At 39.1% G+C, this 16,560-nt stretch overlaps 1 protein-coding gene across 10 annotated transcripts; it reads right to left on the bottom strand.

Annotated features, from left to right (window-relative positions):
- Window positions 1-419: 419 nt before the first annotated feature.
- Window positions 420-16,308, bottom strand: RAP2C (RAP2C, member of RAS oncogene family). 10 transcript variants are annotated; one of them, XM_060137677.1, is made up of 6 exons: window positions 15,094-15,385; window positions 14,091-14,199; window positions 13,833-13,993; window positions 10,998-11,313; window positions 8,326-9,890; window positions 7,232-7,628 (listed from the first exon to the last, which is right to left on the bottom strand). In XM_060137677.1, the coding sequence occupies exons 3-4, from the start codon at window positions 13,905-13,907 to the stop codon at window positions 11,035-11,037; spliced, it is 354 nt and encodes a 117-aa protein (XP_059993660.1). In that variant the 5' UTR covers window positions 13,908-13,993; window positions 14,091-14,199; window positions 15,094-15,385; the 3' UTR covers window positions 7,232-7,628; window positions 8,326-9,890; window positions 10,998-11,034. The 10 variants fall into 10 exon arrangements, with proteins under 10 accessions (XP_059993652.1, XP_059993654.1, XP_059993660.1 ...); XM_060137678.1 differs by having other exon boundaries at window positions 14,115-14,199; window positions 15,094-15,384; XM_060137675.1 differs by lacking the exon at window positions 15,094-15,385 and adding an exon at window positions 14,801-15,006 and having other exon boundaries at window positions 14,091-14,656.
- Between the last annotated feature and the right edge of the window lie 252 nt (window positions 16,309-16,560).

Raw genomic sequence — 16,560 nt, 5'->3', positions numbered from 1 at the left:
AACAAAGTGATAATTGTGTTGAATTTTCTTAATTCATTATTTCAGAATTTAATTATATTGCTTAATATCATCTGGAAAGTCCTACACATGGACAATTCCCAGCCAGATTTGTAGCTGGGCCACTTTCTCCATTTGGGACAAGTCATATACATTATACTTTTTTACCCATTATTTCTAATTTCTAGTTTATTTATAAGTTATTCAATTGATTAAATATTACATTTTAGGATATATCTCAGTTTTTCCCCATATATGCCAGAATGGTGACTAAGGACACAAGTGAATGTTTAACTTGTCTAAACATGTACTGCAATACACATTATCATTTTGATAAAAAGTAATGACTTTGAGTTATGAGATTTACAAGCTAGCAAATAACAAGTAGTAATACACCAAATAATTCAAGAAAACAACCTCAGTAATACAGATGTCTATTTTATTAAAAAAGTTACAAACAGGTGGACTGCAGGGTCGTCTTACAAAATGACAAGAATGAAATCTATTGGAAAAATTTTACTTTTACAAATCTTTATAGGTCATTGTTCAATGTTTGTACTTGTTATTCGAGATTTTTTACCTTTCATTGATAAAGTTACAGTACATTAGATCCATGATAATAGGTTACATGATTTTATTTGCAGAGCCCTACTGCAGTGATTTGAACAACTCCTAAACAGATGCCATAGTAAAGACGAGACATATATTGCATTTAATATTAATTTATTATCCTAATAAGCAACTTGACATGCAATCTATTGAGGAAGCTAAAATAACTTTTGGTCCCTTTTCTTAAAATGTGCTGGAGAAACCACCTTTAAATCACTTTCCCCTGATTCCTGTGATCCTAAGTGAATTCAAGTTAAACTTGCTGCTGAGGTCAGTGACAGAGAGAGCGAGACAGAGCAAGAGAATGAGAACTATCCATAGGAAAGAAACACTGTATTAAAAAAAAATCCATCTGCAGAAAATTTAAATTATGAATTATTTGATTCCTTTAGAATTTCACAAAGCTAATAAAGATGAACCACAATCACCTAACCTACTTTGAACTGAGTGTTTGGTTTTAAGTTTGGTGTTAAAGTGCAAACTTAAATTAGGTATTCATTTCAAGCAGTTTATAAATAAGAAACAAAGTTTCAATTGCCTCCACCCTTACAATCTCACCATAAAATTCAAAATCTAAAATCAAGAGTTCACTTTGAGGGAATTTGATCAGGAATCAAATGCAACACGATTTTAAAAAAGGAAATCAAAGTTTAATTAATTTCTACGCAATAATTAATGGTCATGCTGACCAATAAATCACATGAATGTAGATAACACTTTATTTGAACATCACACACAATATAAATTTAAAATTGCCACACCCTTCCAAAAACCATCACTGCATATATTAGAGCTTTCCTTGACAAAGTTATTGAGCTATTATTATAGATCAAAAGTATAGTTTTGGTTTTTTTTGTTTTGTTTTATTTAGAAGCATGTTCAAATGACTAAAGCTGGGCTCCTAAAATCGAGAACTTTGGTGCAGTAGGTGAGCTGCAGTTATTAACTTCTGCAAATTAAAAGCACACAACTAAAACCAAATAAAAACCCAACAACAAAATACTGTCAAACTTACAAAATTTTTAAATCATTGCTAGAAAAAGCGCTCGTCATGATGTTAAAACTGAACCACAAGATTACTCTTTATAAGTTTTCTTTCTGCTTCTATACCTGTGTTACTGTTAAAATGTTCAAGTATTCAGACAAAATGTGCTGATTAGGTAAACAACATGGAAGGCAATGGCTATTAGAAGCACATTTGCAAAAAAAACAAAAACAAAAACAAAACGCCCAGAGACTTGGCGCTATCCTCCCTCCTGTTACACAGATTTTTGTCTCTACTACAAACATGCTTCTTGAGAAATAACTAAAAAGCAATTGTGATAGTGCAAGAAAACTTTAACAAATATTGCTTTAAACTATTACTCAGAAAGACAAATATTAAGAACTAGAAACTGTATATGATTTTATTTGAATTTAATTTTACATGTGCAGAAGTCTACTAGATGTCAATTGCAAGCCTGACAGGCAAAGCTGAGCTATCTCTGTTTAGGTATACAATTAATTTACCATGGATACAATATCCCTCTTCAAAGGCATTGCTAAGTAGGTCATAACTAAATTTAGAACTTCACAGAAAGGAAAATGTTACTGCTGCAATTTGATGCTGTAAATGAGATTAACACATGTGAAAACCTAATGGAATCAAATACTTAACTCTTCAGCTAAATGCTCTACAGTCAATTTCAAATATCAATTGTAACTTTCAGAACATTTTAATTACAAAAACACATCACAAACTGCACTTGAAGAAAAGGGATATTCCATCCATACAGGTAAAATGTGATCTTTAGTTTCTTTTTACAACACTGCCACACGTAAACAAAGGCTCAAAGTATTAACCAACCATTTAAAGGAGAAAGATTTTACAAATAGAATGAAGCACTGGTGCGAGGTAATATACAGAAGTAACCATTTGTTTAAGGCTCAATTTTTTCTCCATTATAACTTTCTTTTAAAAGGCATTGAGTAGGTAATACTGAGTTTGAGTATTTAATAAATACAAGTTGAGAAACTGATTAAAGAAATCAATTAAAATATTAAAAATTAATTCTTGCATATTAGCCATCAATAAGAACTTAGAAAGCTACAAAAGGACTGATTGATAAAGAACAGATTTTAAACATATGGTAAACGTGCTAAGCATTCCTGTTTAAGGTCAATGGATCTTGAAGGCCAAAGACCTTATGCACTTAATTAGATGTATGGCAACATGCTGTAATAGAGACAGGTTTACCAAGGCTCAGTTCTGCAACCCAGGTTGTAAAGTTCTCCAAAGCAGCATCTGTGCAAATTTCCTCTGAGTTTTATCTGCAATTAAGATTAAAATGTCATTAAAATGTAGAAATATAGATTACAGTTTAAAATGAAAACACTGACAACAGATCTCTATACACATGCAAATGGTACCAGAATCGTAAAGTGGAATTTCACTGTGTTCCCCATAAATTTAAGCAAAAATAATTTTCTGTGGTCCAAAAGAATCATTAAATTTTAGCAACACTATAATGATGCACTGGATGTAATATACTGTAACTTTTATTTTTAAAAATATTATATTTTATAAAGTATACAATATTAAAAATGTTATTACATGTTTAAAAGATCTTACAGTGTAAAAGTGGCAAATGTCACTTCTACTTTGATCTCTTCATGTTTTTATTGGGAAATAGTATTAGAATTAAATGTATACTGATTATGAACTAACTTGACAATATGCAAAACTTCAAAAGTTAGGGTTTTTTTTGAGATTTTAAAATAAGAGAATGTAATTCAATCAAAGTCTAGCTATCAAGCATCTACTAGGTACCCCGACTTGGGTTAGATGCTAGGTGACAGCAGTAGTTCAAATTTCCCACTCTGGTCTGCCCTCTTCAGTACATCCTCCCAACCATAAAAGCTTCTCCTATGATTGAGATTTCTCAGTCTCTGCTCTTAGAATTGGTAGACTTCTGCCCTCCTAATTAATACCAGGGGGAAAAAAATCTATCATTCAGACACAATGTCTTTTAAATATGCTGGATCACCAAAGTGCTTCTAGGGGAATGGAATTACATTTTTTAGTGTAAAAGATTAAAATTGTTAAATAAAGCCAGAAACAAAGAGTAGAATAGCAACTATGAAACAATGCCAAGTGAAACCAACTTAAGATCATCTTAGGGCTCTACCAATGTTTATACATGCAAAATTTTAATTTCATTTGACAGCTACACATCTATTAGTGTTCAAAGAGCCTGAGAGAACTCTTTATTAGCAGCTATATCATAAAAATGATTAGTTTTAAAGAACGTCTCTCATTATTATTGAAATTCTGCCACCTAAACACATTAGGAAAAACAGAATAAAAGTTTGCCTCTTCAGAAATTATTAAAGAAAAATTTTTCTTCCAATTAAAATTAAGACTTTCTTTGCATTAACGCAAGTTGTTAATTAGGACACTGGTTATTTAAGCTTGGACAAGTCCAGTTTCCTCATCATTAAAATAAGGATAAAAATTCTTTCCTGACAGGGTTGTGGTAAACATCACATAAGGTACTATGTGAAAGCGCCTTACATGTCAAACGTCAGGTAACTTTTTCATTTCTCAACTACGTTATAAATTTCGAAAAGACCAGGATTATGCCTTTGATATCCAAATTAAAGACCTTTATATTTTTAATTTTTGGCCTCATTTCAATTTTTATACCTATTTGAACACAACAGTATTTCATTATATACTCAGTTCATTGTGAGGACTCTTTTTCAGATCAGACTTTCGTCAATTAACATGAATTAGTAAGTTGACTCTAATTTTTTTTTTTTCCGGTACGTGGGCCTCTCACCGCTGTGGCCTCTCCCGCTGCCGAGCACAGGCTCTGGACGCGCAGGCCCAGCCGCTCCGCGGCACGTGGGATCCTCCCGGACCAGAGCACGAACCCGTGTCCCCTGCATCGGCAGGCGGGCTCTCAATCACTGCGCCACCAGGGAAGCCCTTGACTATAAATTTTAACCCACATTTTTCAAAATAAGCAATTATAAAGAGTTTAAGATTTCCAAATATGAATATGTCTCTTAAATAGGGAAGACTTGGATGATTTAATAGTTCAGGCATTCTCTGAAATCAAATTGAGGAAGTAGTAATTATTTCTAGCCAAAATAAACATTAAGAATACATACCAGCTTATTAACCATAATCTACATTAAATAAAATGTGATAAATGCATTATTTCCCACCCTCTAAAAACCTGGTTAATACTTGGTCTATCCACATTCCACAGGATGACAATACTCCAGTGAAATCAAGAGACATAGATAAATCCCGGGTCAGATTCAACAGTATTAATATGAGGCATACCATTAAACAAAGTATTAATACCAACTACTTTTCCAGAGAGTAATAAATTTTAATTCTCTGCAGTAATAAATTCTGAGGCAAAAGCTTGCATGAAGCCAAAAGTACAGTCTCTCTCAGATTAGAAGTTCCCTGAATGCAAAATGTAAATGCTACTGCTCCACACTATGAAAGCAAAATTTTCAGTGTACTAACAACTCTTATTCATTTAAAAAACATTCCAGAAGTTTTAAAGGCAGCTGGTCAAAGTCATACTTTTTAACTCCCAGGATATCACATCCAGACACACTGCAAAAGTACATGCTACTTGTGAGATAGAACCCAAGTGATGCTCGTCCTTACTCTCAAGTTTCCAGCAAGACACCCAACAAATCTGAACGCTGGAAGCTTCTGCTCAAATTCTTGCTTAACTGGTTTCACTTTTCTACTTTTTTCTAATTAGATTTTGTTAGGAAAGAATAAAAAAAAATCCCAAACAACAGTCCAAACCTTTTGCTCAGGAAATTATGAAATAGGGTTTCCCAAGTGGGGTAAATTGGTACACGAGAGTACCAAACACAGAACTGAAAGAACAAAGATCATTATTTATGTCAGCGTGAAGAAAAAGGGAGACTCTTGATTCAAGACTAGCACATCATTTCACGTGGCAGCAGAATGCCTGGGATATTAACAAAGGCTCCTAAAAGGCTTAGCAGTTTATGAATGCCTTTCTAGCTTAGCTGGATTTAGCATTTCTAAATACAATGGTATTTACTAGCATTCTTTTTAGCAAATATAAATGTGCAACCATAATCAATTTTAACTTTTTCCAGTTTTATACATATGATATTCTGGGGACTTAACCAAAGGAACTTTTAAAAAAATAAATTTCGTTTTCCCGTTTTTACTTGGCATTTTCATATCCAAGTTAAATATTAATTATATTAGCAAAGCACTAGGCCAGAATTCTGTTGATAGAGTTTATGTTTTTTGTCAAATATCTTGCTTGTTTCTCCATTGTAATTTGCATAACACTCATGAAGCTTATTAGGGGGTGGAGTGAGAGAGCTACAGGATCATTAAAAGTGCTCATCTGTCACCCATTAGAGAGCAGAAGCTGAACCTATGGCATAGAATCCTCAAATGGAAGGTGAACCGTGCTTTAAGGAGAACATGCACACTAAAAGTTTACAGTAAACCCAGGGTAAAAAGGAAAAGCTATTTTTCTTACGTCCTAGACCTAAAATCTCTAAGTTTAAATTAATATGATGAATTCAATTCTGAGATCTCAAACAGTATGGTCATGCCCACTGATAATAAGCAGCAGTGTGAGCCCAATGATCTGATCCGAGCTGCTAGCTTTGAATTAAACCAGGTAGGGCACTGCTTCCCTCAACTCTAAATTGCTTTTCTGAATCCCATACTCCTAAGACTGTGGCTAATCAAAGGAATTTGGGAGTATGTTTTTAGTAGGATAAGTTTTTCCAACAGCTGACAGGATTTAAGTTTTTCTTGGTGATATTATCTTCTGGATTTTAGAATTCCACTGAGAAGTACTCCCACGAGGAGAATCTTTCCTGAAGTATGGCTAGAATACTTCCTCAGTGGCAATTCTCCAACTCCATGATGCAATTTTTGTTAATTCTACTGATGGCTCATTCTAAGCTAGAGAGGTAACAGAGTAAAAGTGAATGGCTCAAATGCATTTTATTCTGCAATAAAAGCCTAATCTTGAGGTTAAAAGGAAGCAGTTAAAGTGGGAACAGATATACAAAGAGTCATTCTAATCACAGACACCTCCACACCCAGAGCAGGTCTAACTAGGCACCTATCCACCCTGAACAGTCCCAAACCATGAACCTTGTGGGGGTCAGTGAAGGTCTGGGAGAATTAGTGGGCAGAAAGGACAAGGCAACTCTGTTCTTCCCTTTTCCCCCAGGTCCATTGCAGATCTATATGGTGCACACTACCCCAAGGAATGCTTTCTCCTCCACTCAGGGCCGCTGTGTCACAGGCTCCATTCTGGCTCACTATGTGAACTGGATGACGAACGAGCATTTAAAGTAAGCTATTTTCTCCAAAGTGATAAGCAAGATAGGGCAGGGGGGAAAAAGGAAGTATCTATCTAAACTGTAACTTCAACAATAGAATTCCACCCCAGTGTTTTACTGACATGATTAATATTTAACTTGGATATGAAAATGCCAGCATTTTAAAGTACAAAATGTGATTTAATTTTCATGATTTCCCCCTCACATCTGCTAAATCCCCGGCATATCATATCTAATTAAAAGCTGGAAAAAAGATTAGAAACAATTCTGATTCCACATATTTATTTATTTTAAAAAAACCTGAAAATGCTAATCAATTCCACTGTGTTTAGAAATAGTAAGGCCAGCTAGACTAAAATGACATTCATAGATGGTTCAGCCTTTCAGGAGCCTTTGTTAACAATCCCGGGCATTCTGCCGCCACGTGAAATGATGTACTAGTCTTGAATCAAGAATCTCCCTTTTTCTTCGGGCTGACATATATAATGAACTGAGGCTGACATAAATAATGATCTTTGTTCTTTCAGTTTGATTCCCGGTGTTTGGTACTCTTATGCACCACTTACTCTCGTCGAGAGAACCCGTCCATAATACACGGAGAAAAATAGGATAAAATCCTGCAGGAGACCTTCAAGCTGTAGTAAGAACACCTTCTTTTATTCCTGTTTTTTTTTAAAAAATAATTATATTAATTTCTGTCAATACTGGACTGAGATACAGGAATCCTTGAAAAAATAATCTTTAAAAAAATTCTATTTGCCAAAAGAGTATTTACCAAATGATCACATTTAAGGAATAACTTTACTGTACTTCCCTAACAGAATATTTTTAGGATATTATTTTCTTTCTTTCTGGCATTCCCTCTGTTTGGAAATCACCTCTACCCCTCCCCCCATCCACTCAAATCCTACCCATTCTTCAAGGCCTGACTCAAACGCTACTGCTCCCCGGTTCCTCTAAATCAGTGGTTCTTAACCAGGGGCAATTTTGCCCCCCAGGAGACACCTGGCGATGTCTGAAAATATTACTGTTCACCACGACAGAGGGGCGGGGGGAATGCTCTTGGCATCTAGTAGGTCGAGGTTAGGGATGCTGCTAAACATTCTGCAATGCACAGGATGGTCGCTACAGCAAAGAGTCCTGAATGTTGAGAACCTGCTCTAACTGAACGTGGTCTCTCCTTTCCCTGAAACCCCACAGCACTGTGATTTACTTCTTTTATAGTATTATGAGATTATTAACAAAACACTCATCATTCTCAACGACAGTATCTCACAACAGCCTAATGTCAACTATTTACACCAATACAGGGGAACGATGATACAGTTAATAAAACCAAGACAGGGCTGCAACACTGACCTGGGTTTCTATTATACTTCTGCTGCATAGTAAACAAAGTCCTTCAAAGCAGTTGGTGGCAGGCTCCTCAGGTCAGTAAGGAAACCAGCCACGAAAGCAGTGCATAAGGAATCTGGCATTGCTTCCAGACTTACAGTAAGATTACTGCCAGTGGGAGGGTGAAAGGTGAGGAAACAATCCTGGGAGCCATGCAGATAAACAGGTGTTGGGCAACAGACTGGTGACTCAAATTGAAGGGTGGTAAGAAATAAATGTGAGGAATTATCAGCAGTAATGCTTAGAACATTAATATATTTTCCCTTTCAATTAAGAGAAACCAACTTACAACAATCACAGTTCTTCTGACTCACTTGAGTCTTACTATCTCTAATTTGGACAAGGTACTCTTATAAATATTAAGGACAAACATTTCCCAAATCACCTTTATTTGTCAAAGTTTGATCTTCAATCTGAATCTGGGACTGGTAGACTTCAGAGCTCTATGACTCAAGCTACAGGACTCAGAATCCATCACCTATTTTTTCAAATAAATAGTAAGCAAGCACAACCACAAACTTTATGGACCTCCAATTACAGATACCTGTGCACATCAGTTCAATTTTATTTGATAGCAAAAAAACCCACTGCGTATAGTGTGCTTTGTTCTAAAAGATCTTGGTCAGGGGACTCCCTATAACATTTTCAGAAATCCAGCTGATTAGATATTTTATTTCAAGACTCACACCTTCAATTGTGTATTCTGCTTATAAAAACCAAACAAAAACTACACAGGCAACTTAACCCATTATTATAAAAATGAGCAATTATTGTTATTAATATTTTCTGATTTCAGTACCTTAGTTAACAAAAAATATAAACATAGTTTCCTTGAGATATTAAAAAGTCTACTTAATCATTCGTGTAGGTAACGAAACAGATTAAAAGTAATTTAGATCACACAAGCTGCAAAATGAAATAAACTCAGAAATAACTCAGAATAAGAAATCTTTAAAAATAGCTTTAGACATTACTCATTTGCCAATTTGAATAAGACAGTGGCCCTCTACATGTGAGACCAATTTTATTCAGTTTCCTTCCTATAGCTGTCTACATTAATGACAGAAAAAAACTGGGAACATTTTGCAGGAGCTGGTTAATTTTTTATAAAGATGATAAAACTAAAATGCACACACTTACGTCATTTGCCTGGTTAAAAGTGTCAGATAGAGAAGTAGAGCATAACGGTAAAGATGCGACACCACACAGAACTTGCTCAAACTTGAAGCTGGCTTACAATTTAAGAAGAGACATTGTGGTATCAAGAACCCTGGACTCAATCACCTACATAGGCCTGTTCCTGCCTCAAAAAACTATATTGCAAGTGTGATGCTATCAACAAAACATATGCTGGGCTACAGTCTGCACAGTGACACTATATGGTAACAGATGGAGCTAGGTGTAAGACAATAAATGTGTTTTCATCTCATTCTGGTATGCTCAAAAACTGATGAGTGAAAGCATTTTGAATAAAGCACTGTTGTCATCCTTCATTTTCAAAGATGACACCAGCTGACAGAAGATCTTGTCTGAAAAGATAAATTAGGGACTGTTAGTCTTTTCTCCAGGGAGCACATATAAAGCCAGACCTTTGATTAGGAATCATCTCTGCAATCTGAAATGACTGTTGCCATTTGCAACACTGCCTCTTAGACTTGAGGTCAGTCTTGGCTCAAAACAATCAATTCCATTCCTGATATTGTCAGGCTAGTCTGGCATTTTCTGTGGTTTCTCAGTCATCCAGGATATTTGTTGTCTTATCTTATAATCTAAGTATTATTGTCTAAGTGAGACTATCTGCCCAATTACAATCTAGATTAAAAGATCATGACATGAATAAAATAATCTCATTTTAAATGCTCAGTAAATTTTATATAATCTTACTTTTCCAAAAACACATTCATTAAAAAAACCTTTATTAAGTTATTAGCCCAATGAAAGGTTTGAAGATTTTACTATTGTTCTTATTAACTCCATTATTTATTAAACTGAATACATTATTTTCCTAGGCTTGGGACTGTCCGTTCTAAACACATCACAGATGATTTCACCAGATTCTCATCTGGACCATATATTCATAATGAAGTCAAGGTACATTGTAGCACTATAATTTATTATTATCAGAGGTCACTTAAGTCCCTCCAGTGCAAGGTACAGATTAACTTGATTAAATAATCATCCTGTAAATCTAGCACTTGGGTGATTAGTAAATTGATGATTTCAATTACAGCAGCTCTCCAGCCCAGAAAAGAAAAGTATAGAAAACACAAAGCTAATCATCTTCTCAAATTATTACTGGATGCTCTCCCATGCATTTTGGATGCTACATCACCAAAACAGGGAAAGGTGTATCATCCTTTAACTTACCCCACCCCAAAGGAATGTTACCAGAGAGAGAAGCACAGTAAGTTGCTTTAAAAAACAAATCTTGGTGATGGGAATACAGGCAATTTCTTACCTTCATTTTACTAATCTGTATTTTTTTCGATTTTCTACATTGAATGTTGACTATTTTGCGCTAAGGGAAATACTATTTTAAAAATAAAGAAATTTAAGGTAGCACAATGTGTATTATTAGTATTACCCAGCTTTTTGTTCCACTTGACCAAAAACATAAGGTTCCATCAACAACTAACCTGCTCGGTATGGCCATGATTGAGGTTATCTTTTTTTTTACTGGACAACGCAAGTTGTACAACACTGATCTTGCTTCTCGGGCAGGGAAGAATAGTTCATTTGCCTGACGATCTCGGCAAAAAGTTCATCCACCATTGATTTACTTTTTGCCGATGTCTCCATGAAAGGACAGCCCCATTCTTGAGCCAGAGCTCTGCCTTCTGAAGACATAACCTCTCTTTCTGGTTCCAGATCCACTTTATTTCCTACTAGGATCAGTGGGACTTTTTCATATCTCTTCACTCTGACAATCTGATCTCTCATTGGCTTGATATCCTATGTAAACAGTCACAAAGAGAAAGGAAAAAAATTATGCTATTTGCATAACCATAAAAGAAATATTGCAATATTGCAAGAAGTCATCCTTCAGTAAGTAGAGAACGCTGAATCCAAAATAAAACCACACACCCAAATAGAGAAAATGTCATTTTCTCCATTGAAGTAGCAACTAGATAATTTCCAGATTCCACCTGCTGGATTTCTGTCAAGAATATAAAACATAGGTTGCACACTAACTTTAGGACTCATTTAATCACTTCTTTCCCTCAGTCGATACTGATTTGAAAAGCAAATTCCCAAATATGATGAATCCATTTGTACAAAAGGGTGTCTGGCCATGTCCTTAAACCTGCCGGCTTGTCATCACTCCTGATAACACCTGTTATCCTAGCACAGGATGGCAGCATCTATGCATTCCTAGCCATTTAGCAAGAGCGCTTGAGAGAAAGTGTTTTAGGTGGGAACAAAAACACTGCTTTGTGTCTAGAAGACCAAAGTTAAAAACAGATTCACACTGTGTCTAGAAGACCAAAGTTAAAAACAGATTCACACATGTCAATGTTTCATTTTAAATGTAACGGTATGCCTTTATCCTCAAAATACACTTCAATGTTAGAAATTACTGTACACTAGTGAGCAGCTCCTGGGAGGGACAATGCAGGGGGGAGTCTGGGCGGGAAGAAGTCAAACTTTCCTTTGCCTATGTTCGGGTTTACAACTTGAATTTTCTCCCGCATGTATTACTTTTTCTAAGTAATTACAATTAATTACAAAAGGTAAGAGCCTTAACAATTCTCTAGGAGGGTGAACTTTGGGGGGGGCGGGTAGTACTGATTTAAGACATGCTATAGATTTAATACTAACATTAGTTTTTTGGATTTTTTTGTAACTTAAAAGATTTGACTTAAATATAACACGTGTTTAATTTGAATAGTTACAGTGCACAGTATTCACTTGCAGGATGAAGGAAGAACAAGGGACTGAAAATTTACAAAAACATACGGTTATTTGACATTTGTAACACTTTTGTTTGATCACATATCAATTCAGTCTTCTAGGTTAAGCTTCTTTTCCCTGTGTCCTTATGGAAACACAAGTTCAGCTGAGAATCCAAATTTACGGCATTTGGGCTTAAAAGAGTTTCAGTCTCCATTGAAATAATGGCAGTTTTTCACTCTTTATTTATGTGTATAAAAGAAGTAGCTATAATGGATAGCTTATGAAAAACCCTTCAAAAGACTGCCAGCCTCAAGAGAGTCAGCTAATAGAATAACAAATGTCCCAAGGATCCTTTAGAAAGAAAACGCCTGTCAAATAGCACCTTTAGCACATTGGTACTTTCTGGTGAAAAATGCTTTTATAATAGTAATGCTTTGGAATTTAAGCCTACATAAAATGAACTTTAGTTTGGTCACAGTAGCGTTGTTTCATTTATTATTACCTTTAAAAGAAAAAAAATCCTGAAGTTGCTATATCTGGTTACTGGAAAAGCTCACTATAGTACTTTAAGTTAAAATACTAAGAAAAGTGGAATTAGCACATTGGCTTGGCTAAAGCACTTAATGTCTCTTATGTAAGCAACATTAGTGCACACCTTTAAATGCAGAAAAAAATATCCATTTCCTAAATCAATGGAGGTCAATATAACGGGTCAATATGAGGTTATTTATTTTCAAGGAATAAATAGCAACATTTATTGCATCTCTTAAAATAATGTTAAACCTCCAGTCTGTCTTCCAGTGAAGGACACGACAGATTTTCCGAAGAAATTGGACCACCTCCAGTTCGGCCACCGGCCGGGGGTTAGAAATCTGCACTTGTTCAGTGTTCCCAGTTCCACATATTTTCTATAAATATTGTCAATATTATCAGAAATGATTTGGATGAACTGCAAAAAAGGAGAGTCATTCTAGATTTTTGTTCGTTATTAATTCTAGGTACTAGTCTTTTCAATTAGTAACTTCCCTTCACACGCTCCAAGTAAGTAAAATGCCTAGAAGGCAGGTCTTGAGTTCTTCATCTTGCAGCCCTAAGATTTATAAATCTGGCTGAGAGACTTGGCTGAGAACAGAGAGGGGGAGGGGGGAAGCAGACGCAGAGGAGTTATCTGTGCAACAGATAATCGGCTCCAAATAATTTTCCTTCTGAAGTGCTCTATTTGCCCGAGATTATCTTTTAAATGTTGTTTTGTTGAGTACATTAACCAAGACTTGTTGACTTGAACAAGCAACTTCAGAAGGCTATATTGTCCAGGCTAAATATACACAAGCTGACATTTCTTTTTCACTTCTCTTTCACTTAAAAATAACTTTAAAACATTTGTTGACGGTTGAGACTTTAGTCCTCTCTACAGAAACAACTCGATACTTTTCCGTGCCAGGAGTAACCTCAAAAATGCGCCATGTCTAACTTTCAAAAGCAAAACACAGTCATTTACGCACGGTGCAAGCAAACCAGAAGTAAGTGTAGGATTACCACACCCCCTTCTAACAAATTACAAGACTTGGTTTGGTTACCTGAAAAGACTGTTGATTAACCAGACTATAAACCAGGATGAAACCTTGGCCGTTTTTGATGTAGAGATCTCTCATGGAGGCAAACTGCTCAGTTCCTGCGGTGTCCAGAATTTCCAGCACGGAGGGGGAAGAGTCCACTTCGATCTCTTTGCGGTAGAAATCTTCAATGGTGGGGTCATATTTCTCAATGAAAGTCCCAGTGACAAACTGCACAGTCAGGGCAGATTTGCCAACCCCTCCGCTCCCTAACACCACTACCTTGTATTCCCTCATGAGTCTCACCTTCCCCAACTCCTACCAGAGGGAGGGAAAAATTACACCCCGCTCGCTGCGGCGCGGCTCTGGGAGGCGGAAGGTGGGCGGAAATCTGCGAACCCGGGAGGAGAGTGCAGAGCAGCCGAGGGCCCAACGAGGGAAGAAGAGGAAGTTAAATGAGGGGGAGGGGAAAGAGCGAAGTGTCGGGGTGGGTGGGGATGGGATGGTAATGCCCTTCCTATAGGAACTGAAGCCCAGGCAGGGGGCGTGGGGAGAGGGCGAGCCCGGAGCAGCCCGGAGCAGCCCGGAGTGGGGGGAGGCGAGGCGCGCCCCCCGGAGGGAAGGGGTGGGCGCCGCAGGACCGACGGGGGCTCCCGCGGGAAGGCGGGCGTCGGAGGAGCCTGCGGCCGGGGGCTGCCCCGTACCCCTCCCCCGCCCTTCACACAAAGGGGCCCAGGGACCCCGCTTCCTGCTCGCGCCGCCGAGCCGGCCCGGGCCTGTGTGCTCTGTTCCAGTCTCTGCTGCCCGGACGGGTCTCTGGGCCGCGGCTCCCGCGGGCGTCGTCCGGCCTGTGATGGGGCGGGGAGAGGGCGCGCGTTACCCGCCGGACCCCCGCCCGCCCCAGCCGGGCGGCCCGGCCGGCCGCCTCCCCTCCCCCCGCCCCCGGCTCCCACCCGGACCCGGCCACCGCCGCCAACACCGCCGCCGCTTACCCTGCCGTCCTCACCCGCCCGGCCGCCCGGGAGGCTCTGTCACGCCAAGGCCATGGCCATCGGCCGGCTCCTTGGTCTCACCGCCGCCCCTGCGCTGCGGCTCGCAGAGGGAAAAGGGGCGGGGGCCGTCCGGCGGCGGCGGCCGCTGGGACTCCAGGCGAACCCACCTCTTTTTTTTCTCACCCCCACCCCCCCCCACCGCACACACCCGGAAGGGTTTCCCTGACACACTGGTTGAGGTGCCCCAGTTCCCCGAGACTGGACGGGATCACTTCCGGTGGGGAAAGTCCCACCTCTCCAGGGCGAGCCGGCTGGCGCTGGGGCCGCGCCCTGCTGGGCGAGACGGCCAGGGAACGGTTTCGGGTCGGGGCTATGGCCTTGGCAAAGGGCCTCTCCCAGAACCTCCGGCGTCCTCCCTTTTTCCGCCCGGCTGCCCGCAGCTGCTGTTCCTGCTGCTGATGCTGCGGACAGTCCCACCCCGACCTCGCGGAAGCCTCTCCGCGTCTCAGCTGCCCCCAGCCCGGCCTGAGGACTCGATCCACTCTTGGCGGATCTAACGACCCGGAGAACGCCAAACATCTCCGGACTAGAAGCAGAAGGGAAAATAAAACAGCCAAGAAAGTTGATTCTCTTTGCTGGTATTTCTTCCACTTGACATTTTTCGAAGAAACGCGTGCAAACTAGCCTTCGACTTCGCTAATGGTTCTGATTTCCTCTGTGGTGTGTTTTATTTAGCCGTGCCTGACAAATAATTAAGCACACACACGGTACTTTTATCATCTGGCAAATCTGCCTTGTCTCCATCAGCAAATGCCAAAGTCATTCCTTTCTTTCTTATCACCAGGGTCGAAAAACAACAGGATTAGAAGTACACTTTACGGTACTGTAACTCAGCTTTGCCCCATTTTTTATTCCAACCGCTACGCAGCAGGGAAGCCTTGATTGGAAATTGTTTAGGCCAGCAGACTAACTTCTTTTAATCTTTTCATTATTTGCAGGCACAGCAATTTGCATGGCTGGCTCTTCCAAGTCAAAGTTTGTTTTAACGGCCATCCTTCATAGTCTTTGAATTCAGAAGCAAAGGACTCGGGTTAAACACACTAAGTTTCTATTTTTAGATAAAATTGGTACTTCTTACATATCTTTCCCTCTGCTAACTTTCTATTTGTAAACCTTGTGTCAGATCCACAGAGCCCCAGGGTCCCAGAAGCCTAGGTTATATTTTAGGCATGTCACTCCCTTTTTGATTCAGGCATGCACCCAGAAACCTGAGTCAGTGGCCAGTCGAATTAAATTGACCCCAAATCCCCTTACTTGTAAGCCCTAATGGCTGAACTGTATAAATAGGGATTTATTACCAAACCCAAATTGTTAGACATTAGACAACAGGCAAATTACAGTAGTGTGAAGTCCCACTGTGTCTCTCCCTGAGTACTCCCCAATGTCACTTACAGTATCCAAAGGAGAGTTTAGCTCAATTTCTCCTCAGCCTAGGGTTGGTGTCATCTGTCCCGCGAAGTCCCCAGCTCTGGCTCCAGCTGGCCTGAGTCCCACCTGATATCTGAGGCACTGCCCTCTGCTGGAAGAGGTTTGGTCTATGAATTATGAGTCTCCTTGTAGGTCACTGCGCTTCCACACGTGCTGTTGCCTGATTTGGAGCTCTGCTGCCCACCTCCCTGGCTAGCTGTCTCCAGACTGTCTGGGGGAATCCACAGCCCTGCACCAGCCCTGCTTGTAACTGAGTCTGGAAATTCCTCTTC

The sequence above is a fragment of the Lagenorhynchus albirostris genome, chromosome X (genome assembly GCF_949774975.1).
Source record: "Lagenorhynchus albirostris chromosome X, mLagAlb1.1, whole genome shotgun sequence".
Lineage (NCBI taxonomy): Eukaryota > Metazoa > Chordata > Mammalia > Artiodactyla > Delphinidae > Lagenorhynchus > Lagenorhynchus albirostris.
The sequence above is the reverse complement of the archived record's forward strand: the minus strand, read 5'-3'. Positions and strand labels throughout refer to the sequence as shown.

Excerpts from the sequence above, each read along its gene's own strand:
- RAP2C (XM_060137672.1), bottom strand. The coding sequence starts at position 14,105 with ATGAGGGAATACAAGGTAGTGGTGTTAGGGAGCGGAGGGGTTGGCAAA. Across the intron at positions 11,314-13,832 it reads TTAATCAACAGTCTTTTCAG|GATATCAAGCCAATGAGAGA; the intron begins GTAACCAAACCA and ends CTGTTTACATAG.